Below are 19,554 nucleotides of genomic sequence, written 5' to 3' on the forward strand. Positions count from 1 at the left end.
TCTTTTGCCTCATCGTTGTTGCTGTTCGGATTTATTAAAAAATGAATGAGTAAAGAGGAAAAAATATAATTTAAGGAATGTTTTTTAAGGCATTCAATTTTTAAGGGATTCAATTCTCCTTTTTAGTTTTTGTTTGGGTTTTGTGTTTTTGTTTTTTTTTTTAATGTGTCACCCCTTTAGCGAAAATACGAGCTCTAGTGTTCCAATTTTAAAGAAAAATTAGTGTGTAAAGCTTCCACATGAATGAATTTTCCTTTTCGGAAGTCACCTGGCATGTGAGAGCAGAGCTCACATGCCCTGAGAAGAAGGGATTCTCTTCCTCAGGACAGAGGTTTCCTCCCCTGGCCTCCTGTGCTGCACACTGTGCCAAGCGGCCGTGCAGGCAGCACCCATCGCTCTGGCTCAGCCTTTCAGAGGTTTTTACCAGCCAGGGCACTAGGGGCTGGTTTTCAGAAGCCACCTCCGTGCCCAGCTTCCTGCACCCAGCTGGGAGCCCACAGGAGACTCCTGGAGCAAGAGGCCATCTTGGGAGAGTTTGCCAAGTGGGGTTGTCTTACGTGCAAAGCTGGTTTACTTGGTAACAGGGAGGTACAGTGGGTATATGTTGTACATAGAAGGATTTTTTGTTCTTTCTCAATGTGAATGCTCGTCAAATTGATGAATGCCCTCTCATCCAAATAAAGTTAGTGCATTAAACTTGTTGTTTACCACATCTGAATTTGATGAAAAAATTAGAAACAAGTCAGTTCTGATTTTCTTGTTCGGTTTACACAACTGCAACAAAAAAGCATCGTATGTAAGAGGTTTTCTTCAAAGATGCTGTATTCCAGGTCTAGTGAAAGTGCAGAGCTGGTACTGTTTTCCTGGTCATAATGGTACTTTGACCACATGTTTTATTGTATGCTCAGTGCCTCTTGTTCCCCTGCACAGCAGAAAGAGAAGAGAGTCTTGGGCATTTGTGTTGTTGCACGGGCGGAGCCATTCTGAGGCCTCATGGGCACAGCTTTCACTGGTCAAAATGGTGTGCCCATAGCAGATGGGCATGCTGTGCTTTCAGAACAACTAATATTTGCTTGCCTTCAGCAACTTTTAAAAGAAACGGTGTTTTTTTAAAGTTGTACTGCAGAAATACATAACTTAGAGAAGCAAAGCAAGCAGCTAATAATGGAATCGTCAAGTTGCTCTGGTCAGTATGCAACAGCCTTGATCAGTTGCAGGGGCTTTCCTCCAGCTTGTAGCATGCATGTTTGCATTTGTTTTAGCTCAAGACATAAGGAATGAAGATACATCTATAGCTTCTAAGCCAGCTATGTCAATTCTCTTCTTCAGGGTCGATGTTCAAGGGAAAACTGCAAATATCTTCACCCACCACCCCACTTAAAAACGCAGCTGGAGATCAATGGACGCAATAACCTGATTCAGCAGAAGAACATGGCCATGCTGGCCCAGCAGATGCAGCTTGCCAATGCCATGATGCCTGGTGCCCCACTGCAGCCTGTGGTATGTGTTGCTTTTTGGCTTCTATCAGTGAGCACAGTGAGTTCTAGTTGAAGCAAGTTGTTAGCAGGTGTACTTGTCTGCCTATGAAATCCCACAAATGTCAGTAACTAGTGAAGAAATCAATATAGAATCATAGAAGCAATAGTTTGGAAAAGACCTTTAAGATCATCAAGTCCAATATAATGAAATGCTGGTCTGTATGTCTTTGTACTGCTTAGTTCTCCCTTGCCTGAATTAATATTGTTAATTAATAGTCTTTTGTTAATTTCATTCCCATTGCAACTTATTTCTTAAAATTAGGAAAGTGAGTGATCTGTGTGGGACTTTACGTAAATAGATGTTTCATTTGCAGTTTCATATGCTCTAGGAACTTCCTGGGTTTGAGACGATTCCCATTGGATGTTTTCCATTCACTCAGGGGAACCTTCTCAGGGTTGGAATTTGACTTTGGTTTTCACAGCACGTTGTCAGGCAGAGCAGAAATCTTGCTCTGAGTGATGTATGGTGCATATCAGTCTGACATGCAGGATCAACAGCTTAGGCTTGGCAGGAAGAAGGAGAAACACAGATAATCGTATTTTCTACAGAAGGACAAGGGATGGGGTAATGAGAGTCTATCAGAAATCTCTTGTCTGGTCACAGTAAAATGTGGTCACCAGTTACGTTATATCTGTTTCTCTTGTATCATAGTAAGGAGGCACAGTGCAGTGTTCCATGAAGTCGAATGCTGTGGCTGAAGTTCTTGCTCTGCAGTAATCCCTCGTTTCAGCAAATACAGAGATGATTGGCATCAACCCACTGTGCACGTACGCCTTTGGGAACTGAACATCCTGTGCCAGATCCCTCTCTAATGCAATCCAGAGAGGTCATTGAGCTAACCTATGGATAAATTTGGCCCTTGTGATATAAATTTCTAGCTCCGACATTAGAGGGTACTGACTAATGTATGAGCAAGACTGACGCTGATTAATGTATGAGCAAGGCTGGTATCTTCTACATAAAAAGGGAAACAATGCTTCCCTGGCAGAAGCTCTCCCTTTCAATTCGTAAAATGGCAGCAAAGGGAAAAATAAGTTCACATACATATGTATAAAATAAATATATCTTCATTAGTACTTTTCTGACAGTTATTTTATTTCTTTCTTGCTGTCAAAGGTAGAATTTAGGGAGATCTATTTATCTCTGTATACCTTCCATTAGAAAACCTGTATTCACTCTGTTAGGTGAGTTCTTCAACTTTTATTTCCAAAAACATAGTGACAATTAATGCTCCTCAAAATATAGCTAAATCCTTAGAAAAAATCATCTCAGCAGAAAGGACCCTCATGGTTATTTGGCCCCACGTTTTGTGGATCTACAGAATGCCACTAAATATTTTGTATCTTATTTGATTCAGTTAATGTAACTGTTATTCTCCCGCAGAGCTTTATGCCTTGGCTGTTTCAAGAAAAACTGTATGTGGGGGAGAAAAGCAGAAAATGTTGTAGGATTGTCACAGTAAATTGGCTTTAGAACCTGTTAGCCCAGTGTGAGACGATACCCCATTTTCTTTTCCTCTCTTCTGATAAAACTGTGTCACCCAGTCAAGGAGAGGATCTGAGGCAGCATCAGCGCACAGACACTACAGGCTGTGGCACTGCAGTGCTCCTTGGGACACCCTGGCACTGTGCTGCACAGCCAGTTCTTTGCCTCCCGTCTTGCAGGAGGAACGGGGCTGCCTGTGGGCTGTTGCCCGCTGCTGCTGGCTTTCAGATCAGGAACCAAATTAAGTGTCTGTACAGCTAGACAGCTCAAAAACAGGCTGTACTTTACGTGCTTCAACTCCAGAGCAACCTCAGAATTATTTTTCAGTTTCAACAGCTCAAAGCAGACGTGTACACATGCCACAATTTTATTTTTATTTCCTGATCTGAGTACAGTGACACAGGATTAGTGCCAGTAAAGTCATATTTGGGACTATGAGAAAACTAAAGTCAGAATGCAGCCAACAGTAGGAACCATTGCTTAAAATACTCTTCTCTGTTAACGTGCTTGGTTGGTTGTTTCATGAATTGTAACCAAATGTGGCTCTCTCAGGTTTATACAAAACAATGTGTAGGCACACACCAACACGTGGGTAAGCATGCAAAAAAGCAGTAATGCAGTCCTTTAGATTAATGTTCCTTTTTAATATAGAAGAGATTAGCATGAGGACATTTAAATCATATTTCAGTTCTCCTTTATGCTATGCTCACTCTGTCCCTAACAAGCAAAATTTAAGTCAGTGTGGCAAGTGCAGCACAACCCCTTCCATTTGCAGCTGGGTGATTCTGTGTGCATTGCTGGAGGTCAGGCACTGCAGGCTATTTTCAGAATTGAGTCTCATTCAGTACAAGGATTCATAGAAAGGTCCACTGGCTGCCACAGCAGTAGTGTTTCCAAATGGATGTCGTCTTACTAATTTGGTTGTGAAATTACTTTATTTCTTAGCACAGTTGAAACAGATGTTACTTCAGGATGTTCTTGGGAAGTGTTTTATACCATCCCATCCTACAATGCTTCAGTCAGTTTGCTTTGTTTTACTAAAATCAATACCCTATGCTTTAATAAAAGTAAGTGAACTAACTTAATGAGAGACTCTATTTTGGTAAGCAAAGCAGTAGGATCCTTTCACTCATATTTCTGTTTGAGAAATGTTTTCATTGTCTTAGTTGCAAGAATGTCTATGGACTTTTCCCATCTTTCCTTTTTAGTTCACTCTTTCATCTGTTTTTAGCTAGCACTTGAGGAAGGGGGTTTCTGACAGTGAGTGGGGTTTTCCTGAGCTGCGGAGCTGTTAGGCAGGCGTGGGTTTCTGCAGAGCGCTGGTGCGCCAGTCTGCTGCACGCTGCAGCTTCGTACCTGCAGCAGAGCAAGGTCACAGCCTTTCCTGCAGGTGTGTTTGTATCTCACAGGTAGCTGTAGGTTATTAGTGTTTCTCTCTGTGTATGTGGTGCACTCTTGTGCTTTCCTTGGTGGGGCAGGTGCTCTGTAGATGACTGTTAAAGATGTGTTAAATGAGTCCAGCTCCTTCCCTGCAGGCAGCTGGTCCCTCTGGGCCAGCAAGCTGGAGTGCTGGCATAAAGCCTGTCTGCCTGTCTGGGGAGGAGCCATGGCTCTGCTGTGCTGCAGAGGCTGATTCAAAAGGAGCCCCCATGTCTCCTTCCCAGTCGAGGGAGGAGCAAGCAGTGTCAGACCCGTGGAGGTCAGACCTGCTAGTGAGGCTGACGTTAGTTGCGCACAGGCAATTTTACAGCAGAATTATTCAGTAGAGGAGACAGCATGGGTTATGGGTCATCTGGCAGCACAGACTTGCATCCAAGGCTGTGTCTCCTTCACCTTTGTACTCTCTGCTAATCTCAGGAGCTGCTTTTTTGAGCAGTTTTGCAAGAGGCACAGCATAGCAGGACCCAGACTGCAAGGCCACTAAGTAATTCTGTGGTTTGGTCATGGTGATAGAGAAATAGTACCTCTGCCTCTAGAGATGGGAAGTGAAAGTTCACTGGAAAACAAGTCATCAGTAAAGAGCAGAGATGGGCCCCTCCCCTGTCTCTGCTGTGTCACACTGAGGGCCCAGTTCTGACCAGTTTGCAGTTACAGGCAGGGGATCCCAAGCTGACCCTCAGCTGATGCTCTTGGTTGTCAGGGCTGTGCTTGGGGTGACCCTCGTGGTAGAGTCCTACTCTTCTATATCCCATAGCCACCCAAGTCGGTGCTGGAGCAGTCGGGTGCTGGAGCAGTCGGGTAGCTTTGTGCCCTGGAAGAGTCCTGCCACTGAGAAGCAGTTGTGTGCTGCCCAGGGTCCACCACTTCATGGCCTCTTTCTGCCAGCAGTGTGGCTCTGAGTATGGGCCAGTACAACTGTAGTACAGGTTTTTATCTCCTAATTTACATGTGTACAGAACATTGCACAATGTCGATGAGTTTCATTATAATACAAAGTGGTTCTGTTAAAATATATTATTATTTTGCAGTGGTCATAAGATTAAAGACCACAGGATATTTATATTAGTATGAAATTATCTCAGTAGAAAATAAATGGGGTAGTCTTTTATTTACAGAGAGTATATTGGGCTGTAATCAAATACGGGTATCTCTTAAGTTACACAGTAATAGACTGGTTTGTAGTTTTATTTTTAGTGTTCATTATTACATAGCTGATAGCACAGCAGTGAAAAGTACAGTTAATTAATAGTGTACTTGAGAGTAAAATTTGCCTGTTTTTTTTTTTCATTCACATGGATAAAGAACCAGAGACGTTAAAGAAATTATTTCCATTCGTACAACTTTAACTCTTTTTTTAATTCAGTAATCTCTCTCTGGGTTTTTGTCCAGTGTTTCAAATGGACTTGTTCCGTGCTTCCAAACAGTTCAGTCATTTCCTCAGGAATACAAAAACATGTGGTGTGCTATGTTGTCTGGCTGAAATAGATACGAATCAGAGAAGGAGAGTTGCATTAACTCTGAAGTTGTTTTTCCCTCTAAAATTTAGTTTGGAAGAAGAGTCTAAATGCCTTGAGTAACTACTTTATTTAGATACTAAACACTCCAGACTAAATTTTATTTGGCAGTTACAGTGGTAGTGCAGTGCCTTTGCGTTCAGTGGGACAGAAGAGTTATTTAATCTTTACTGCAGTGTAACAGCTCCACATTTGGTCTTACAGCATTATTTGGTCTTCTATATCAATTATCTTCACAACATGTGATAGCCTTCAAGGGCATCTGACTCTTTTCTAAAACAAGCAAACAAAGAATAATAGTACTTGCATGCTCTCTGGCTTAATGTGTTAGTCTAAATAAAGCATATCCTTGATGCAGTGTATTTCTTTCTGAATATCTGCATGTTCAATTTTGTAAAGCTAAGTGGTTGTGGTCATCTGGTCTTATTCCTGTATTAAACCTCTGTAATTTCTCAATCAGTGCTGGCTGTCATCAGGGTCAGAAACCTATTTATCTGTGTCTAAAGCTAAGTGTGGTGTGACAGCCTGTCAGGGCTCTTGTGCAGATGCCTTTCTCCCTGAGAGCGGATGTTTATACACATTTTGGACGTGTCCCCCTGAGAGCCCCAGGCTTTCTTCTGTGGCCAGGAGTGCTTGTTTATGGTGGCATTGCTCAAGTGCAGATCAAATGAGTTTGCTCCATGAGCAGCTATGCGTTGGGAGCATGCAAGGGAAGCTTGGACAGGAGAACCAGCAGAGGCTGGCAGGGGAGGCTTGTCCTTGTGGTCTTGCTCATGTGTGACATTTGCATGGGTGTTCTTCATGTCCTGCAAACTTGGCAATTTTTTTTTCCCATCAGTAACAGAAACTCACCACAGTTGTGCCCAAGATGACAGCCAAAAAGTTCTTACATTGACAACATGGCAAGTATAAATATTTGAAATGTGTTTCTTCTTTTCTCTGATTGCAGCCGATGTTTTCTGTTACACCGAGCTTAGCCACCAACGCGTCAGCCACCTTCAACCCCTATCTGGGGCCTGTCTCCCCAGGCTTGGTCCCGGCGGAGATCCTGCCCACTGCCCCAATGCTCGTGACAGGGAACCCTGGTGTCCCGGTTCCTGCCGCTGCTGCTGCTGCTGCCCAAAAGCTAATGAGAACAGACAGGCTGGAGGTAGGAGCCAATATGTGTAACTTACTCTCACAAGTTGTATCATTTATTATGTCTCCTAGATATAAAATACTTTTTGTGTAAAAGAAAATAATGCAGGTTTTACTTCAGCTGATAATACTAAATCTCAGTAACAGGTAAGGATGGGAAGTGACTGAATGATTGTACAGTAAGTTAATGCTTGTGTTTCTGCTTCTGACCCTTCTCTACAGAAAGAAATGGAAATACTGAGCCTTTTTAGGAATATCCATGGCAGCAGCAAGCGCACCTCAAAACTGTGTTGATGTATGCCCAGAAGGTGTTAATGTGTGCAATGGCGGGAGTCCATGGGCATGGGTACTGAGCACCAGGGGCAGTGTAAAGGCAAAGCTTCAGCTGCCTGGGTAAAAGATGACTTTCAGCCTCTCTCTTAAGGTTCTCTCTGGACAGATGGTGCTGGCACTCCCCCACCGACCTCCCACACCCAGCTTATCATCCTTGCTACAGCCCTGACAAATGTTAGTGCTCTCTAGCTGGTGCTCTCCCGTGCCCTCAATCTTACTTATCTGAAAGGCCTGACAGTGTTTTCGGCACCTTATCGGGGCTGCAGCAGCATGGGTGGTGAGCCAGTGACATGCCACCAGCTGCCACGTGCTTGGGGCATGCCTGCAAGCACAGCCTGTGTGTGGGCACATACAGCCCTGGTAAGGTCCAGTGGTTAAAAGGCAGCAATGGGAGAGGATGAGAACATGGGCTGATCCACTGTCACCCTGGTTGGTTGTTGTACATGGCGATGTGTTAGGGCATGCACTGCCTACGGGAGATCAGCTTTGATTGGCAGTGGAGAGAGATGAGTGTTGCTATGACCCATCCCTGCAGCCCCAACCTTCATATTCTGCACTCAGCCCCCACCTCAGTGGCCTGTGCTCAGCACCAGTTTTTCTGTAGCATTGGTGCAGCAGCAGGTTGCAGAATTCCTTGCAGCATCTCTGCATGGGAAGGGTGTGATGGCTTGGGAGTGCAGGGGTGGATGGGTTGTTCTGCTCTTGGTTATGGTCCCTGAACTCAGGGAGCATGATGGGAGGAACGAGAAGGCTCTCTGTTTCACAGCGCATCTAGTTGTAATTGTAATGCTTTTCTTTCTGCCCATGTATCTGCATTAACAGGGATTAACTCCCCTTAGAAGGAAAATTAATTCCTTTTTCTTAGTTACATTTTTGACTGATGAGCTGCTGCTCAGAACGCTGCAAGTTGGGAGGAGCGTGGAGAGTCATCTGGCAGCAAGCATTTCCCGCTGCCACTGTCACTATTCTGAGACTTCACATCACCACAGGTTCCCCTTCTGTGGGATCGCGTCATTTCCCTTTTTAGAGATGTTTTCTCCAAGGAAAGCGTTCCCCAAAGCATGCTCAGGTTACAGGAGAGGCAGCCACACTTTGCTGAGAGCTGATACATGGGTGGCTGTTTGGAATCACTAAGGGATGTTTTTCCTGTGAGGACTCTATTTCACAATGGATACCTTCCAGAAGTGGATTAAAACTGAAATGCAATTAGATAAATTCATAAATAAATCATGCTAGATTTGGAAATCAGTACTGAGAGAGGATACCAGTGGCAGGAAGCCCTTTGGTTCACAATGCCATGGTTAGCTGCTGTGTTTGATTGTGCTTCCACCTCTGTAGAGGCCTTGGTGCTGGTCAGTGGTGCTGGGGAAACATGGTCTCAAAACTTTTCTGTTGCTAAGCAAGAGCAGGACATACCTGAAGTCCCTGAACACCAGCTCTGCTTGTGGCTGGGAAAGTAAGTACATCCGTGGGAGCCCAAGAGTGAGTGCATGGCAGCACCTCTTCATGTAGTGCCTCCAGCGCAGACTGTGACCAAAGTGCACAGGGAGCTAATGAAATCTGGGGCTTCATATGCAGGATTTGGTCCTCTGGATGCTTGTTTTCTCTTTATATAGCTATTTAGCGAAGTGATACACTACTGAGCCAAACTCCTCTGCACAAGAGGGAGTTGTGAGAGTCTTACTCTCACAAAACACCCAGGGCACAGTCTGCAGTAAAAAATGTTTTATCGATTAGGAAAAGCCAGCAGAACCATCTGATGCCAGTAAAATTAAAAAAAAAAAAAAAAAAAAAAAAAAAAAAAAAGGCTGGGTGGTTTTGCTTTGAATTTCCATGGAAAAGAAGATGATGGCCTTAGAAACTCCTGAAAAAAAAAAAAAAGCAGAGACTTTGAGTGCCTCTTTTGTCACCTTTCCTGGTGAAATGCCACTGTGCAAGGACTCCTCCGAGAGCAGACTTCATTTGCTGCAGGAATTGCTGTCGTGCAGAAACGTGCTGGGTCCCTGCGTTTTGGCTGCGCTCCTGCAGGGCAGCACCCTACACCAGGGGGAGCCCGCGGCACCGCTGGGAAGGCAACATCAGCCCTCGTGGGCTTGGCTCAGGGGCAGAACGCTGTTGAGCAGGGCACTTATTTCTCAGCCATGTGAGTAAGGTCCCAGCTCATCAGGACCCAGCAGCCTTTTCTGTGGTAGTTGCTTTTGTCTTGATGGGTTCTGCACGTAGGAGATGAATTTGTCCTTCCTAATGGGACCCTTACCTTGGCTCTGCTCTAGCTATTGCACCATGTAGATAACTTTAGAGAAATCCAGCTTCTGCTGCCCTTTAAGCTGCTTAAGTTCTTATTTTGGCTGGGACCAGAAGCACATCACAGAATCATAGAATGAATCACATCCAGGTTGACCCACCAACTCTGCAATTCCACACCATGATGCTTTCTTCCAAAATCAGTATCTGTTGTGGGGAGAGGGTGTCTTTTCTTCTTCCTTTTTTCCTTCAGCAAATGCAGTTCAAGTAGTGAAATATGTAGGTGAGAAAATAATTTGCTACTGCTTACCAGTATGGGTCATTTGATCTGGAGTATCCAAATTTAGTATAAAAATACCAAGTAAGTACATCATTTCTATTAACAGCAAAACATCTTAATGGACTTTATAGATTATGGAAATGCAGAACTGATTTGAGAGATTTTGCATGGTCTGGTTGTTACCTCTCAGAGAAGCCAGCATGTGTCCACCTGCTCTATAAGTTAGATTATTGCTGTCAGTATTGTCATTTGTTATGACACGATTAGAGAGCTTTATAAGGCTTAGCTTGCTCTCCCTGGGAATGAACTGTCCTTCAGCAAAATAACCACTGTGATGTTAGCATCTAATCTTGGAATATGATTTGTTCTGCTTAGAATTTTAAATATTTATTTTCAAGAATTATGTACTCTGGCATAAAGTAAGTTAGCACACGTGTTCTGGGATACTGAATCAGACTGTTCCACAATCAAAGCTCTCAATACATGTACCTCGGATTTTAAGAAAAGCAGGCAGACAGCACAAATCTGTCTGGCAGTGTGCCTGGTCTCCTGAATTAATATGAATATTCATAAGATAAGGTCAGTGGCTGTTACTAGCAGTAGGATTGATTTCATGTGTATTTGGACTGTTGCCTATACAGATAGCATGCAGATGTTTGGGTGTCCAGTGTGTTCAGCCACTCCCATAAGGAACCTGGATCTCAGGGGGGAAATTTCATGGGTTGAGGCCTTTCCTACAGCTTTCCTCACACTCCTCTCCTGCCAGAAATATCTTGAACAAAAGCATGGCTCTTTCAGTGAACTAGAAGAAAAGCAAGGATAGGGAAATGAGAAAGTAATTGCCTAAACACTTTATTTAAAACACATGTGTTTATATTTAAATGCCATCATTTTCTATTAGAAGTGTTCAAGAGTCAAAAATTACCACAACCAAGCTGCTGTTTCCTGCTTATTTCATATATACCATTTTTTCCAGAAAGAAGCAGCTTAGAAGTGCCTGGAGATTTTTAGATCTTGGGTAATCAGAAAATCTGACCTAGTGGTGCCATTTGCTTAAATGTTTGCAACATATGGGATAACAATATGCCCATTTTGATAAATTCTCTTCAATGCAGAGGAGACAGGAGGGGTGACTTACCTTGGAAGTGCAGGGATCTCAGCTCTGTTGTCCATGGCCCTCTGACCAAAGCTCTGTCCAGCTTCTGGGTGAGCAGTGCAGGACCTCTGCCATAGGTGTGGTGACACACCGGTGGGCTCCTCACCAGTGTGGGCAGCTTAAGTCCGAGCAGGGCAGTCAGAATAAACACAGACCAAAGTCAGAACAAGTTAAATGAATTGCAACAAATCAGTAAGATTGCGGCACTAACTCAGCGTTTTTGTCAACAGGCCAGAGACCCACAGGTGCCTCTTCTGTTTATGTTTCTGAACATACTAAGTTGAAAATTATGATAGTAATTACAGGGCTGTTAATAAATAACTAAATAAAAGTTCTCCAGATCTGAAAGACCAGGCAGCATGCCATACTTCTGTGCCTTTCTCTGCTCAAGCAGATAAGTGAAATATTGCTGCATGCCCATGGCAAAAAAAAGCACCACCGTTTTCAGTGATTGCTTTTAAGTAAACAAGGATTGGAAACAATCTTGGTTACTGTCACAGTGGTTCAAAAGCCATTGCTGGTCACACTCATTAGAAGGACTGCCAGTATTATGGTTTGTGTCTGACTGCTGTAAACCATCGTTCAGAGATCTGCTTAGGAATACTGAGAGCAAGCCATTCATCACCTTATCTCAGCTACTGCATGACAGCTCTGTGAAAATTTGCTCTGGACAAGATTATCTCTGCCTAACTATTTCAGCTTTCTGGTCATTCTTTGGTTTTTAACTATGGTAAAATTAGCTCACACAGCAGATACCAGAAGAATTGTGATTCTGATGGCTTAAAAAGGCACCACATTCTTCCCAGTCACTGAACTGGCTCATTTGGCTCTGCTGCAAATATACACCTAGAGTCTTTGTCACTGCATGGAAAAAAGTTATAAATAGGGTCACGCTGAAATGACACTGGACGAATTGATGTTTCCTGTGAAGGGGCTTCACAAATGGCATTGTTCTTGTCCTTTTGGGATGTCGTTTCATGATTTTTAGGTGATGGGCAGCTGGTACTTGAAGCAGCGCAGCGGTTAAAAAGCAGCTAGAGCACTAGCATGGATGGAAACCAAGTAACAACCAAATTTGGTTTGTTGCAGGGATCAAAGCCAGGTTCTTGAGGAAATACTGATGGTCCAAGCTCATGGGCACCCACCTTGAAAAGGAAATTCCATCTACTAAAGTGGTTTTATTTTTACACAGACTTACTTGCTTTTGTCCCCTTGTTTCCTATACCCTTTGGAAAACTAAAGTGACAAATGCATTTTTGTTTGTGGTTGTGAAGAGCTGACCATGAAAGGAACACACATCATTTTTTCAAATGCAGGGTTTGCAAGGTGTGTGAAGAGGGAGCTGCTGTTTGTCACACAGGTGATGAGAGTCGTGTCTGCTCTGCTGGTGGTGGCCGCAGGTCTTTGAGGGCTCTGTGCTGTTTCAGGCCGGCCTGGAGTCCCTGTACCAGCAGAAGGGGTGCTGCAGGGGATCCCTCCAGCCGAGCAGGTTTCTTGGTGCCATTTCTGATTCCTTCAGCGTTGTTTGGCTGCTGTCACACGGCAGCTGTGTGGCAGCAGGAGCAGTGGCCGCCCTGGCTGCACCCTCTACTCTTTTCCACCACTGCCCAGCTTCCAGCTGATCCACAGGGCAATTGCCGGTCAGCCCAGGGGAGGCAGTCACCACCACTATGGGTTTTGGATTGCTCTCTTGTGGCACACTTCTGGATGATGGCAGGCGGTGCTGTACTGTACATCCGGTGGGTGGAGCTCGCTTCCTGGCACGGGCACAAAGCACCTGTCTGGTGGGGCTGCTCGGGGACAGCCATGCAGTCCTTCTTCCAGCACCTCTGGCCAGTCACCTTAACTATTGCGTTGAGTCTTGCTAACTTGGTCACAGCCAGATCACAGCGGAGTGTGACCATATCCAAGCACTGTGGTGCTTGGGGTGATCTCTGAGAGCAAGCCACGGCACGTTTCTTCAGAAAACAGGAAAAAACTGGTGGGCAGCTAGGTGCGAGCCAGAATAGAACCTGCTGTGTTATTGGCTCTTAATCCTGGTGGGTTTTCGTGCTCCGACATCAGAACTGGCTTTAGAGCAGTGTCTGCTGCCAGAGAGCCAAGCCCACCATCTGACCACTGCTGTGTTCTGTGGTGAGACAGGCACTCGTTCTTGCAACACTCTCACAGATGTTCAGAAATCCTAACTCTGATTCAAGCTGTGCCTGCAACACCCATCACCCAGGTTAAGCAACTTTCTGTCCTGGTGTTGCAGGTATGTCGAGAGTATCAGCGTGGCAACTGCAACAGGGGAGAAAATGACTGCCGGTTCGCTCACCCCGCCGACAGCGCAATGATTGACACCAACGATAATACGGTCACTGTCTGCATGGATTACATCAAAGGGAGATGCTCACGGGAAAAGTGCAAATACTTCCACCCTCCTGCACACCTGCAAGCCAAGATCAAGGCTGCCCAGTACCAGGTTAATCAAGCTGCAGCTGCCCAGGCAGCAGCGACTGCAGCTGCCATGGTAAGTTTGGAAAACACCTCTGGAACTGAAGTATGTTGAGGAGAGACAATAACTGATCTGTAATAGCTGTTCTTGCTGGAGGGGGGTGCGTGTGCTCGGGGTCCTAGCCACTACTTGGTGCAATGAGCTTTCTCAGCATGTGGTGCCAGATCTGCTGTCAAGTAGTTTCAGACCGTTAAGGTGTTTCACTAATTTTGCCTGCTGATGTACAGAGTATCTATATGTACATATATGTGTGCATACATGTGTGCGTGTCTGTACGTGTGTGTGCATATATGTATATATAGTTTATTGTATGTTTGTGTGGGTAGATGTGTATCTATCTAGTTGCACGGATAGATAAACCTGTATTTCAGTTACCGTAAGTCCATGTCTGTAGAGACTTAGTTTGAAGTCAACCTTATTGTGTTAATGCTGTTCATAGCCCACTTCCCTGTTCCCTACCTGAGGACTGTCAGCAGCTCTCGCCAGGCACTAGAGCAAACCTCCTAGTCGTAGCAACCAAGTGTGGAACTGTTCAGGGACTGGTGTCCTAGTGAGGAGAGGACAGCACCCTGAGGAGGGCCCTGGAGGCACATTGTCCTGGCTGTGCTCAGCCCATGGGGGTGTGGGAAGAGGAGCACAGCAGGCGTGCTGGGGCACGGTGGCCAGGGGGAGCAGGAGCAGCGGTGCGAGGCAGTGGCCGCGGGCTCCCAGAAAGCACTCCACTGCCGGCCAGCGCGGGTGGTGACCGGTTATGGGGAGCCCCGTCTGTGCTCCTGCGTAGCCCTGAGTGCCCCGCGCCTCACCCGCCTGCCCGCGCGGGGCCGCCTGCCGGCCCCCCGTGCATGCCTAGTCTTGTTACCGTTGTACACGGCATCCGGTGATTTGTTTTTATTTGTTTTTTCTCACCTACCCAAATGCACTGCTGCCCCCATGATGCACCTCTGCTTGCTGTTTATGTTAATGCGCTTGACCCCACTGGCCATTGCCATCATGTGCTCGCTGCCTGCTAATTAAGACTCAGTCGGCTGTCAAATCACTGAAGCGACCCCTCGAGGCAACCTTTGACCTGGTACTATGACCTTTCACCTTTTAGCTTGGCATGTAGCTGTATCGTAGAGTCGAGTTTGGGGTTAATGTGTAGAAACGGAATATCCCGCTTTCCCTCCCTTACCCCTGGCCAGAGGCAAGGGGCGGCCAGGCTGGACTAGGCCCCAGAGCAGGGCTCCAGACTCCACCGCCCCTGCGCTGCACTGGCCCCCTCCCGTCCCCTTCCCTCCCCTCCCATCCCCCTGTCCGTCCGTCCGTCCATCCCGTCCCATCCCGTCCCCTCCCCAAGGGTGCCATGCGGGCGGCCGTGGCGCAGGGCCAGCCACGGGCGCAGGGTGCGTTGGCATGGCTTCGCGGCGCTGTGGCGCGGAGGTGGCCTGGGGGTGCCGGCATGCGGCGCGCGCTCTGCATGCCCGGGCAGGCGCTGGGGCCCGGGGAGTGGGTAGTTGCCAGTGGCCCTGCCATCTGCTCCGGACGGTGACTATTAACATTGCTTCTATGTGTTGATCCTCATGGAGCTAGCAGTGCTGCTTCACCCTACCCCAATAGCCTCGCTCCTGACCGAAACCCTGAAGCTTTACAGTAGCATAATATTTATGCCAGTTCCCATAATGTATGGCTCCGACACATTACCTGTGCCGCTGTAATGGTAGGCTAAAGTAGTGCTCCCTTGTAAATCTTTTACCTTGCCTTTTATTTGGTAGTTAAGTCTGCTATGCTGCTTGCTTGCTCATGGATAAACATGGTGCTGCCTATTTTTTTGCCTTCTACTGATATTTCTTTTTTCCTTTCTTTCTTCCTTTTCTTCTCCCTTCTGTCCTCCTCCACCCCCCACCCTCCCCCTTTTTTTCTTCTTTTTTTTACTGGACTTTATTTTTATACCCATCCACCATTCAGGGAATTCCTCAAGCTGTACTTCCCCCATTACCAAAGAGGCCTGCGCTTGAAAAAACCAATGGTGCCACCGCAGTCTTTAACACTGGTATTTTCCAATACCAGCAAGCTCTTGCCAACATGCAGTTACAGCAGCATACAGCCTTCCTCCCACCAGGTAAGTGCTTCTCATTTGCCTTTTTTTGGGGAGGGAGAAATGTGAATTCTGGAAAAATACACTAGGAAATAACCGTTTGTTCCTGGTGGCAAATGCATAGAGGTATTTGTGCGTGCAGCGGACACTGGTGCTGGGGTGAGCTCTGCGGTGCCAGTGAGCCACTGGCCAAGGAGGTGCTGACTGCAGGAAGGCTGGCTTCTCTCTGCTTCTCTTGGAAGCTGGGTGGGTGTTTTCCAGTCTAACATAAAAATCAACATCATCTTCTGTCATCCCAAATCAAAATGTGAAATCTTTTGTCTTGTTCCTCTTTCCCTCAATTAACTTCTCTTCGTTACACATCTCTCAGGCTGTTGTATTTGTTTCTCTTTGCTGTAAGACCCCTTTGCCTTTGTGTGCTTAGCAACAGTTGTTCTCAGTCACACACTTGGAAGTTTTGATTTTAATTACAGTGCGGTGATCATAAAAGGCACAGGCAGGCAGTCTCACAGGTAGGCTGATCATGAACCTACACAGAAAGGTTCAGGCCTCTACCACAAAAGCCCCAGGGCTAATTTTGGATTAAGCAGAGCCAAGGTGCACCTGTTCTTATTCAAGAGTGATCAAATCTACACTTGTCTCAGAAGAATTGATGCCTGTGTTACTTACATAAACAAAAGTCCCTTCAGAGGACAAGTGATGGAATATATGTTTTGGTTCTGCAAACAGCACTTCATGAAGAATTGTGTAACTAGTATGCCATGTGAATTTATACCTGTATTAACACAGATGAGTTAGTTTTTCACTATGAACCCACATTAAAACAGCACTATCATTCTAGGAGGTATGCAGAGGATTTCTGATAGATCTGTACTCAGAAAATCAGAAAGGGTCTGTGAGGACAGCCCTTCGTAATGCAGACTAGTTGAGGGAGAAAAGAAAATACAGCTATTCAGTCTTTACCAAGAACACCTAAATATTTTATCCTAAACATTTTTGGCATGTATGTTCCCAGGAATTCAGTATAATGCCTTTTACTATTCTTTTTTGATGTCACATACAACTCGCAGGTGTAATTTAAATGTCACAAAAGTCAGTTGCTTGATGTAGTAGCTTGATTTTAATAGCTTACAACCTCTGAAATCTTATTAGTTAGGCTTTTGCCTATTGCGAAGCTTGTTCAAGTCAATAGAAAGACTGATTGAGTAAGTTTTAGATCAAATCTCTACCCACATTCTAAAATTCATATAAAAACGTGTGCAATCAGAGTCCTTCCTGTAAATATTAAACATTTGTTTTGGCAAAGCATAACTGATGTAATTAGCAAGCCATTAAATTTTCCAGCTTCCATTAAATTAGTGAGGGGCTGGATCATTTCTGAAAGTACTCAAGCTGATTTGAATCACACTCTTTGAACTTAGAAGCTGTCATAATGGTTCATGTGCCTCAGAGCTTACTTGCACTACATAATTGACCACGATCTTTGACGTTGTCACTTACACACCACCTACCTCAGCCCTTCCTCTAGCAAATCTGTACTGAAACCTACAGGAGTTTGCGCAGTGGTTCCTGATGAGTCATTTGACCTTTCTGGACCACTGAAGTTCAGTATATGTTAAACGAGAAAACCAAAGTATTTTTTAGTGTGAGCTACATTCTCTTTTTATATTTTTCAGACAGCAGCTGTTTGAGCTTCCCAGTAATAATAATAATGTGACATTTTTCAGGTTCAGACACTCAAAGTGTAATTACTCATGTGCGTTCTTACACTGCTTCAGCTGCAGTGTATGAAAACGCAGGAGGTCTGAGGGCAGGACACTTGTAGAACCTACACAGTGTCAGTGTGTCCACTGTGTAGGATCAGTATGTACCTCTGTGGAGGATCTTGGCAGGACCTTCCTCTCTGCAGGGCACTTTCCTTTCAATGTTTCACCCTTGAGAGTTTTTCACTCATGGTCCAGACAAACCCATATACTTCTTCAGAATTGTAAGGCAGAATTCTGGCTGCCTGTATGCAAGGGCATGCGAATGCAAATAAAAGGATCATCTGTGCCAGCCAGGGGTTAGACAGCACTCCAGCACACTTTAAATGATTATATGCTCTTAGATACTCATCTCACTGCTCTTGAATAAAGCTCTCTCTTTACATGGCTCCCCTCTTGAGGTCTCCCAGAAACCTTGACTGCTGGAAGTTGTCCCCAGACTGAGAGGGAAGTCTGAAAGGCGTTGCAAGAAAGAACAGGGGACACTTGTGGTGTTGGCTAGTTGAAATAAGTGGAGGTAGTCTGCCAAGTGTGGAGGCTTGGCATGACTTAGTAGATGTTCACAGCTGGTTTTGGTACTTTGGACCTGACTGCTGACTCCTGACACCTTGGCAGATGTGTGGGCAAATGTTTTGCTGTGGGGCTGTGAACTTGCAGAGCACCCATTATTTGGCATTCACTACTTCCACACATTTGTCCTGCAGTAACTGTGAGCTGGCTGGGGGTATGTTTATAAGTGCTGATAGAGAGCTCCTGTGGGCATGTTTATATGTGCTGACAGCTCCTGTGGGCAACAAGATAAAATTCTTGCCCTGGTGCTTCTTACCATCCTGTGCCTCAGCTCACTGTCTCCTCAGTTGTGTATATACAGCTGTTCTCAGCCTGTGTATGTCAACTGGGCAGCCAGGCAGTCTTTGAGAAGCATAATCCTCTAGAAGAAGGGGGTCAGTTTTACAGTTTACAGGAGCTGTTGTCACGATGCACCTGCAAGGGGCAGAATTGTATCAGGGCAGCTGAACTGTGGAGCCAGCCTGGAAGGGCTTCAGCCACCTCTGCCGTTAAGATAACGCATTGCACTTTCATGTAGTTGCTCCAGCCTCAACACCAGAGAACTTGCTCATGGGTGGGACTCAGTGCACATTTTCTTAAAGTGGTGTTTGTGTGAGCACCTTTATCCATGAGGCTTCTGGGTCTGTGTAAAACCACTGCTCTCCTCCAAGATGTTAGGGAGAGAAAAATAAGGCACAGCTGTTTACCTTGACAGGAGTGCTTATGCTTTCTATGGTGGTATTTCTAATTAGGATTTAATATATTGGACTGAAAAAATAGACTGAGGGGAATAATAGGAGGAAGTAAAGCTCCAGCAAACATAGAATATTTATAAAAATAGCTTTATGCCACTGTAGAAATAGTCTGGTTGTGAAGTTATGATCAGTTAACTGAGAACATCCTTGAATTAAAATTCTGCCTTGTGCTGAAAAACTAGGGAACATTCGAAACTGCACATTTATTATTCATGTGTTCTCATTAGTCAGTCAAAGCTTCTGAAGTCAAAATGAATATTAAGGTCATAGCAAAAATTATTTTTATTTCAGGTAAGAGGGTCATACAGCATTATGTCTTCATATTTGCAAGTTATTGCACCCTAGCTAGTATTTTCATTTCTGCCTGTGTTCATTTGCTTCAGCTCCCTTTCAAAACTGTGTGCACTGGTTATAATGTTAATGATGACAAGTCAAACTAGAATTTCTATCTGAAAAGCTTTACAGTGATATTTCAGAGCCATTATTAATATCTAACTTGTCTTTAATGTGTAGACATAATAATGCATGGAATGATGTAGTATTCCAGGTCTAAAAAGTATGTACAACGTTATAAATAGGGCACTTCAGCACAGAGACAGAACTGAAGGGTTCTTCTCTGTAACCGTATTAACACCATAGAGATGTCATAATAGGGACTGAGAAAGCAGTTTTACATACTGTTCATACTTTATAAACAAATTTTGCTTCATTTTTTAATCTTGCAAGTGATTCCATTGACTTCAGCCATGATTTGTGCATGGGGAAGTCAAAAAAGCTACCCTTCTTTT

The 19,554-nt window shown here is 44.9% G+C and overlaps 1 protein-coding gene across 15 annotated transcripts in view; it reads left to right on the plus strand.

Moving 5' to 3' along the window:
- Positions 1-19,554, plus strand: part of MBNL1 (muscleblind like splicing regulator 1) — a 103,857-nt gene that overhangs the window by 74,170 nt on the left and 10,133 nt on the right. For 12 of the 15 annotated variants that reach the window (XM_062603074.1, XM_062603084.1, XM_062603070.1 and 9 more), the window contains 5 exons: positions 1,330-1,500; positions 6,928-7,128; positions 13,383-13,640; positions 14,641-14,694; positions 15,570-15,723. In XM_062603074.1, the coding sequence (XP_062459058.1) occupies positions 1,330-1,500; positions 6,928-7,128; positions 13,383-13,640; positions 14,641-14,694; positions 15,570-15,723 (838 nt within the window). The remainder of the gene's footprint in view (positions 1-1,329; positions 1,501-6,927; positions 7,129-13,382; positions 13,641-14,640; positions 14,695-15,569; positions 15,724-19,554) is intronic. The other 3 variants (XM_062603077.1, XM_062603079.1, XM_062603082.1) reach the window with 1 other exon arrangement.

This window comes from Pezoporus occidentalis, unplaced genomic scaffold, assembly GCF_034315485.1.
Source record: "Pezoporus occidentalis ecotype Australia unplaced genomic scaffold, CSIRO_AGI_Poc_V1 ctg8, whole genome shotgun sequence".
NCBI lineage: Eukaryota > Metazoa > Chordata > Aves > Psittaciformes > Psittacidae > Pezoporus > Pezoporus occidentalis.